General features: G+C 43.4%; 1 protein-coding gene across 1 annotated transcript in view; it reads left to right on the top strand.

Moving 5' to 3' along the window:
• Window positions 1-2,707: 2,707 nt before the first annotated feature.
• HNF4A (hepatocyte nuclear factor 4 alpha) overlaps window positions 2,708-9,373 on the top strand; it is a 41,133-nt gene continuing 34,467 nt past the window's right edge. Inside the window, 1 exon segment of the mRNA XM_048497313.1 lies at window positions 2,708-2,884. Coding sequence (XP_048353270.1) covers window positions 2,764-2,884 — 121 coding nt within the window. The 5' untranslated portion in view covers window positions 2,708-2,763.

Genomic DNA, 9,373 nt, shown 5'->3' with positions numbered 1-9,373 from the left:
TTGGTTTTCCTATTAACAGAAACATTCAGACAGTATACGGGCAATGTGTATATGTCCTCAAATGAGGGATACTATTTAGCAATTAAAAAATGCTCTGACGATGCATTCATTCATTGATCTTTTTGCGCCTGATCTAATGTGATCTGGAATCTCAAGATCAGTCCTAGTCAATGAATAATTAAATTAATGCAGAGGCTGGGAGGGAGCCGACTAATATCAGCCCCTCACCCTCCCTGCCCCCAGTTCTGCCTCTCTGCTGGGGTAGGGGCCCAGGAGAGGGTGAATCTGTCGGCATGGCTGCCCTGCCATTCCCATGGGTGGATTCGCCTGCCCTCTCCCTCTTTGAATGGGGCTCCTAATCAAGCTGATTGCATTCTGCATTGTATCTTTGTTTCCTGACTCCTTTCTTTCTAACATCCCTCCCACCTCCAGACTGGGTTATAAGGACTCAGGGGTCTCAATTCCTACTTGTCTCTGGTAAAGGGAGCTTTGACATTCAAAAGCTCATACCCTCCAAGTCTTTGCCGACCCTGCCAATTGGCTCCACATTTTTCTCGTTTGGCCCTTGCCACTGTGATCCACAGGAGGGTCACCTCCAGCTTAGTCTACTGGAACACAGTCTGCATTGAAGACTACTGGACTGCTGACCGGGTCTTCCTGATTGGTTTTACATAACTTCAATCTTGCTGCAGCTGCACTGGCTCCCATTTAGTTTCTGATACCAATTCAAGGTGCTGATTTTGACCCATACAGCCCTAAATGGCCTGGGACCTCATATCTTTGGGACCGTCTATCCCTGTATGACCCCCTCTCACCCCTCCAGCCTTCATCATGGGGTCTGCTACAGGTACCTAGTCCATGAACAGCGCATTTGCCATCCACTAGGGCAAGGGTCATCTTGGTAGCTGCCCCTGCCTTCTGGAAACAGCTGCCTAAGGACATTTGTGCATTGTGGGATTTATTCACGTTCCATAAAGCACGCAAGGCTGCCTTGTTTTGTGCAGCATATAATTAACTAAGAGAATGGATGAGCTGGCTGGCTGTCCAGAGTTGTTCCAGAGTTGAATACCCAAGGATTTTAAATTGGAGTCTGTTTAATTGTATTTATTATCTATTTTAGTTTTAATGTTATCTTGTGGACCGCTCTGAGTCCTCTGTTGAGGAGAGGGTCCGAGTTTGACATCAAACAGTCGATTGCTAATGTGCTCTGTGATTTCAATTCACTTCTTCTACTGCAGATTAACAGGACTCCCTTCTGAAACTATCTCGCACATTCCTGTTCAAGGAACATAATGTATCCTACTGTACACATGAAATTGCAACCATGCAATCCCTCTTAATCTGTGAATGACCTGCAAAAATCATAGTGTCTAAAAAACCTCAATCTAATCCGATATATATCATGCCAGTCTGAGGAAATTCATAAGGAAGACTGGTTCTGGTGGGTTTTCCGGGTTGTGTGGCCGTGGTCTGGTGGATTTTGTTCCTAACATTTTGCCTGCATCTGTGGCTGGCATCTTCAGAGGTGTATCACAGAGAAAAGTCTGTTTCGCACTGTGTCTAAGTGAGAAGGGAATGTTTAATGGGGAATATATTGTCCATGTCCCAAGGTGGGGAACCAAACATTAAGTGTTTGGGTGGAACTTGCTATGCAGAGGTGTGGTTGAGTGCACTGTATTGCGGGTGGGATTATCAGTCCATTTTTTTAAGTACTGGGAGCCACGCTTTGCTAATTTTTAAAGTCTCTTCTTTCTTATTGAAGTTGTCCTGCTGTTTGTGAATTTCAATGGCCTCCCTGTGCAGTCTGACATAGTAAGCTTCTGAATTGTCCAGAATTTCAGCGTTCTCCAATAAAATATTATGTCCAGTTTTGTTTAACACATGTTCTGCAACTGCAGATTTTTCAGGATGGTTAAGCCAACAGTGTCATAAGGAAGAATTGATAAATAATCTAAATCCTTTCCAGTGGCCTACAGAAGGAGTCAGTGCGGAAATATACTAAATGCCCAGTTTCCCTGTTTTGCATTTGCGTGCCTGCACCTGAAAGATCTGTTGTAGGTAAATGGTGTGGAGTGGGAGTTGTTTATACTGAAGTTAGAGCCTATAAAACATGGTTTTATAGGGAAGTAAAATGAAAGTTCCACATTGTTCCAGCGTACGATGGTGTGTAAATTACACTTCCAGTTACACTGACCTTCAACAACACGAGAGGCAACAAGGTGTGGGTGTGGGGAAGAAAGAGGATCTAACAGAATGAACTTTATGAAATGGAGACAAAATGAAAAGAGAGGGAGGAATGTTTGCCTGTGGTCCAGATCCACTGGGTCTGATTCTTTGCTATTGTGGCATCCGGGCATCTGTTTCGGCAAATCCTGAGGAGGGCACGGCTTGCTCGCCCAGTTGCAAACCTTATCCATGCACCTGTCCCACAGTTGCTGTCGGCAATGAGGTGCCAACCCATACAATGATAAACAGTCAACAAAATTGCTACTGCTCTACCAAAAGAGGAGGGGAAAGGAAGGAAGAAGAAGCTGAGCTGAGCAGCATGCGCTAGAGGGTGAGATGATTAAAGATTAACCCCCCTGGCCTCCTGCCTCCACCCCTCTAGGTAGTATAGGCCTTGAAGCTCCGCAGATCTTTTCAGAGGAATATTTGAAATAAAAGCCAACAGATAGGTGGACGCCAGCTAAATCAGTTTGGAGAGGTTGCGGGGCCAATAACCTCTGGCTGAAGAATCGCTGCAATCCGGCCCCGTGTTTGCTGATGATAATGCGCCTTTCCAAAGCCCTGATAGACATGGAGATGGCAGATTATAGCGCAGCTTTAGACCCAGCTTACACTACTCTGGAGTTTGAGAACATGCAAGTCCTGGCAATAGGCAACGGTAAGTCACAAGATGGAGTTTATTCTTCTCTGTTGACCCTGGAAGGACAAAGCAGCCAGATTTCAGAGATAGATTTGTTCAAGTGGACTGGAGTGTGTGTCTGATTCATCCTTTCGCTTGTTGTTTCTTCGTGACACAATGAAAACCTGAAAGGGCCATGTCCGTGGAGGTTCTCCACACGAATCCCTTTCACCCATTTACAGAAAGCGTTTTTTGTTTGACTAGCGCTCCACTTGGCATGTACTGGCTCACATTTCTAGGGATGGGTGCAGTATAGAAATATTATAGATCTTCTCTCACGCCGCATAACTGGCTATGAAAGGCAGAGAAACAAATCTGAAACGTGGAATGGATGGTGAGTTCTGAGGGGGAAGGGGAAATATTTGGAGGATGACTGTTGTTGAGTCAGTTTTGGAAGGATCAGATGGGAAATGCAGAGACATCTTCAGTTTTAAGCGTTAGTAGGGACTAAACTGCACACTGATAGTGTAGTTGAAATCTCTGACGTTCCTGGTGCCGTGCACCACAGGAGATTGCAATTTAAATTAATCTGTTTCAGGATTGTAAGAGCAACATTTTAGAGTGCATCACTGTAGGGTAATTTCAGACAGTCATATTTGAAGCCTTGTAAGGTAGTCTTGTGTTATTATCCCCGTATTGCTGGTAGGCAGCAAAAGCTAACAGACCAGGGATGCCGAAGTCCACCTAGTGAATTTGAGGCGATGGTGAGATTTGAACCAGGAACTTCTTCCTTCACTGTTCACAGATGCAACATCATGTGCAGTTCTCCGATGATCTTGCCTCATTTATGTCCAACCTGGGAAGGAGATTTTGGTGGCCACTTTTATAGCCTGCCTTTAGTCTGACACGAGTCAAAGCAAGACAGGGGAATTAGCCCAAAAGGAAGCCTGCTTTTTCAATACCTTCATTTTGTCTGTAGACCAGAGTAGAGAAACACAGTTGACATAGTTCTGCCCTCCTCTAACATACCACCCCATCTGCAGCCGTATATTGCTGTTTGATTTGAACCTTTTGAAGAGGAAGGTTTGGATTTATACCCCACCTTTCTCTCCTGTAAGGAGACTCAAGGTGGTTTACAAATCCCTTTCCCTTCCTCTCCCCACAACAGACACCTTGTGAGGTAGGTGGGGCTGAGAGAGTTCCAAAGAACTGTGCGGTTTGGGGATTTGGGGGATTCAGTTTTTGCTCACTAGGTTGAAGAACATTCTTTGGCATGTTTCTTTCAGGTTCTCAAATGAGCAGATGAATACCTGATGTTAATTCTTAGCACTGCGCTGTGGTCTATTGCTTATGAACATCGCCAGGTCTTATTAAGGGCTTTGTACATGGAAACTTAGCACTGATGATTTGTGTACTTCAGCTGTAATTATTTAGTAAAGCCTGTACACGGTTTCCAAAGATGGGTACAGTGTGCTTGTATGCCATATATGGAATTTTGTACCTGGTGATGCTGTCTGGTTGTTACCTGTACTTGTACTGCACTGCATTCTGCTCAACTTAGTTTGGGATTACTTATTCTTATATATTTACTACATTTATATCCTTCCTTTTTTCCCCAGTGGGGACTCAAAGTGGATTGTATTATTCTGCTTTCCCCTATTTTATCCTCACAACAACACTGTGTGATGGGTTAGGCTAAGATTTGTGACTGGCATAAGGTCTTCCAGCAAATATTCATACTGATGTGGGGTTTCAAACCCAGATCCTAGTTCAACAATCTGTTCACTGTACCACACTAGCTCTTATTTGACTGTTAGCTGGTGCCGAAGTTGTCACTATTTTACTATTTGGGGAAGCAGACGTTTTCGGGCAAGAAAAACTCATGAGGTTATGATAAATGTGCATTGTAAATAAATGTTTCAAAATATCTCATGATTGGTCATACCACCAGACCATATTAAAATATTATCTGATTTGCCCACTATCTGACTCTGATTGTGGACACATCTACATTTGAAATGTAAGGCTATTTTAAGCTGCTGGCTGCTAAACGCAAGAGCTGCTAGCTGCTAAACGCAAGAGCCTCAGAATTGTAGTTATATGGTAAAAGAAATCTCAGCACTTTGAAAAATTATAATTCATAGGGTTTCTTGAAGAGCATCTCATATAGGCTTAGCAGTTTCAAACAGGTTTAAGTTTCACATGTGGATGCCTGCTATAAAGACCTTGATCAGTGGATAAAGCCATTTCATTCTCTTTTGCCAAATAATGGCATTTCTGTTGTTTTCTTGGAAGATTATGATAGTGTACATCTTTTTCTTTTGGAAAGGGTTAGACTTGTGACAGATCAGAAGTTGATTTTTTCTTTATTATATCAGTTTATGGTTTAATTATATTACACTATTTTTATTTACTTTATTTATATACTGCCATTCTTCCCAAGCGGGACCCAAAGTGGCTTACATTATTCTCTTCGTATTGTCGAAGGCTTTCACGGCCGGAATCACTTGGGTGCTGTGTGGTTTCCGGGCTGTATGGCCATGTTCTAGCAGCATTCTCTCCTGACGTTTCGCCTGCATCTGTGGCTGGCATCTTCAGAGGATCCTCTGAAGATGCCAGCCACAGATGCAGGCGAAACGTCAGGAGAGAATGCTGCTAGAACACGGCCATACAGCCTGGAAACCACACAGCACCCAAATTATTCTCTTCCATTGTATCCTCACAACAACCCTGTGAAGTAGGTTCAGCTGAGAGTATGTGACTGGCCCAAGGTCACCCAGAGAGTTTTCATGGCAGAGTAGGGATTCAAAACCGGGCTTCCCAGATCTTAGTCTACCACTCTAAGCAATATACCACTGACTGGTTGTCAGGGCTTTGGGTTAATATGTTGTAATATTCTTTTTAGAATACCATCCATCAGCTATAGGCCATTAAATAGAGAGAGAGTTTAGAGATAAAATAACGAGGGAGATGTTTCCTATGTTTAGCTGGGCTGGGTGCTTTGGCTGCAGCCACACGGGCCTGCTGCTCCCACAGAGGCTTCCCAGTGGCATCGGGAGACTTAAAATGCCCCAAAGCCTCCTCACTGCCAGGAAGCCCCCACTGGTCTGAATAAACTTACGCCACCTTTTCCATGGTGTAAAATCTGCAGCCCCAGCCACCAGCACAACGGGCCAATGGCTGGGAGAGAGTTGACTAATATTGGCTCCTCCCCTTGCCACAGCATTGCTGCACCGGCGGGGGCACAGGGATGCTGGCGCCACATCCCACCAGCGGCTGCAAACCAGCTTTCCACTGTGGCAAGTGACCCAGAGAGGGCAAATCCACTAGCAGGGTCAAAAGCCACTCCCACGGCTGATCCCCCCCCCCCCCCCGGATGGGGCTGAAAAAGCATTAACTAGCCTAGTTGTTTTATTCAAGGCTGTTTTCTTCAATCTCTGAAACTATCCTTTCCCCTGTCTTGGTACAGGGCATGACTCAAAAGTACAAAAATGGTGTAATGGCATTATACCTGTCTGTTCCATGCTTCAATTACTGCATGTACCTGCAATTACTGTTCTTTGCTTCAATTACTGCATGTACCTTGATTGCTCTGAGCCCATTCCAAACCTATGCATCGACAGAGTCTTCCAGTTTCATTGACTGAACCAACCCAAAGTACTCCTTCAAAAAACCAGCACAATCAATCACAATTCTCTGAAATAACACCTTGGAAAATTGGCATTCCATCTATTTTTAAAAACGTTTCCCTTATTCCATCTATTTTTAAAAAACTTTTCACTTATCTTAAAACTTCTGTAAAGCTCAAAAAGGCTTTAAAATATTGGTCCTACAAAATTGCAGCGGTAAGGCAAAAATTATCTCCTGAATTTTCTATATTCTTTCCAGTATTGGTATTTTCCAGACATTGTTTCTGATGTAACATTCTGCACCAGTAGTAGGTGAATAACCAAAGGGATGAATGAAAAGAAAATGAGTTAATGGGCAGGCAATAGTATTTCAGAGAGCTAGAGGCTGTATTGTGAATATTCCTTCTTCTGTCTTCTGTGTGTACACCTGAGTATCATCTGTACCACTGCAAAGCAAGTGAGGACCCTTAAGGGTGGCTGTTGAGACACCTAGTGAAAAAGGCTCACAATAAGGAACGGGTTTTGGAACTATTTGACTGATTATGAGTCCAATCCTGCTAAGGTCAGTTCAATGGTGCTTACTCCCAGGAAAGCATTTTTAGGATTGGACTCCTGCTGATCAGTAGCCAATGTAGGCGTAGACTTTTCTGTTTTGTTTTCCGGGGGGTGGGGGGGGGGGGTTGTATTCCCTCTGTGATAGTCATTGACCTTCCTTCCAATGTTTGTGCTAATGTGTTTGTGGTCTGCTGATTTGCTTTGTTTGTATATGCGTGTATGTAAAATACACGCATATATAAACAAAGCAATGTTTTGTTGCCTTTGGAAAAGAGATTTAATAGATATTGTTTACCAGTGGATGTCATTGTCAGGATTTTTTTCTCCTAGTTTGTTGGCAGCCCTTTTGGATAGGGGGCAGGGAGGGATCTTATGCGCCACCTTTTTGGTGGCATATGTCCTTTAAACCCTATGGGGCTTTCCGGTGGCGAGGGAGTTTTGGGGCTTTCCTGAGCTGAGACTCAGAGGAAAAGAGGTCTTGGGCTTGTAGTGCATAGTTCTATGAAAACGTCAACTTAATGCATAGCGGCAATGAAAAAGGCAGACTACATACTGAGTATTATTAGAAACAGGATTGAAAATAAAATAGCCAATATTGTGATACTGCTGCATAGATGCCCTATGGTGAGGTCTCATTTGGAATATTGTTCAGGGTTCTGGTTGTTGTATCTCAAAAAGATTATTACAGAGCAGGGGAAAGTGCACAACCAAAATAATTAAGGGGTTGGAGCACCTTTCCTATTAGGAAGGCCTAAAGTTTAGGAAACAAATAAAAGACAACTAAGGGGGAGCATAATAGAGGTTAATAAAATTATGTGCAAGGTAGAGAGAGTGGAGGGGAAGACTGTTTTGTCCCCACTGCATAATACTAGAACTCAGAGGCACCCAACGGATCTCATACAAACAATATGTTCAGGATGGAAAAAGGAAGTACTCCTTCACTCAACGAGCAATTAAATCGTGGGATAAACTGCCGTTGGGTATACAGATGTCTATGAGCATAGATAGCTTTAAAGAGGAATTGGGCAGGTTCATGGGTAGATTCATCAATTGCTTGGCTTCCATTCTGTTTGTTGACCACCCCAGGGCAGCTGGCTGGCCGCTGTTTGAAGGTGCTGGACCAATTGGACCACTGGTCTAATCCAGAAGGTCTCTTATGTTCTCAACAAGCAGACCTGGAGCCTGACTACAATTAGACACATTCTGAGAATATGTTCTATTATTGTTGTGATTGTAATTTTTATTGCTTACAAATTACTGGGTGCACAACAACAGTTCATGGGCACAGGGAGAGCAATTATCCCTGTACCTCTTTCAAAGATACTGTTGGAAGGTGAACGGAATTGTTTCACACTATCAGTCTTTGGGACCAGCAGAGCAACCAGTTTCATAAAGCATAGTAAAGTGTTGATATCATCAGGGAGGGGCTTGATATTTTTAGCCGCAAAATAATAAAATATGTGATTCATGATACAAAACCCTTTATCTTTCCCCTTGTGCCAGTATTCCAGGAGTAATTGGTGCAATTAATTCTGCAACGGCCAGATTAGAGATGTAAAAGACAGTCCTTCTTTAATGAAGTTAGCCATCAGCATTTTTTGTTTGCCACTGCCAAGCCCTTATCAGCTCACTTCATTCCCTGCCATCTACATTTACAGCTTTATCCTTCTTTCTTTTTCTGCTGGAGAAGTTGGGGGTGTATAGGGAGGCCTGGCTCCCCTATAACCCCTGCCAGGGAAGGAGGTTGATAACCCTTCCCTCCACCCAGTCCTGCTTTTCTGATCAAAATTTCACCCTGTCTCCAAAGGTATTATTAATCCTTCAAGAGCAAAAATACATGCATGGTGATGAAAAAATTTACAGTGAGCAGGACAACAGCGACAGGATTACAGCAAATCTATTACTACCGTGTTTCCCCGAAAATAAGACAGTGTCTTATATTAATTTTTGCTCCCAAAGATGCGCTATGTCTTATTTTCAGGGGATGTCTTATTTTTCTGTGTTCTGTTCGTCAGGCATGCTTCCAAACAAAAACTTTGCTACGCCTTACTTTTGGGGGATGCCTTATATTTCACACTTCAGCAAAACCTCTGCTACGTCTTATTTTCTGGGGATGTCTTATATTCGGGGAAACAGGGTATGAGTGTGACTGGCCATGCTCCAGGGCAGGTGGATATGTTATTGTCCCTGGATCTGCAATTTGGCAAATGCAGAAAGATTTTAAAAAGGGAAGGAGTTTAGGGTTGCCAACTCTAGGCTGAGACATTCCTGGAGATTTTTTGGTGTGGAGTCTGAGCAATGCCCCAACTTATCAGAGGAGGCAGTGTTGTATGGTGGTTAAAGT

The sequence above is a fragment of the Sphaerodactylus townsendi genome, linkage group LG05 (assembly GCF_021028975.2).
Source record: "Sphaerodactylus townsendi isolate TG3544 linkage group LG05, MPM_Stown_v2.3, whole genome shotgun sequence".
Classification (NCBI taxonomy): domain Eukaryota; kingdom Metazoa; phylum Chordata; class Lepidosauria; order Squamata; family Sphaerodactylidae; genus Sphaerodactylus; species Sphaerodactylus townsendi.
This window is presented reverse-complemented; position numbering and strand designations above follow the sequence as displayed.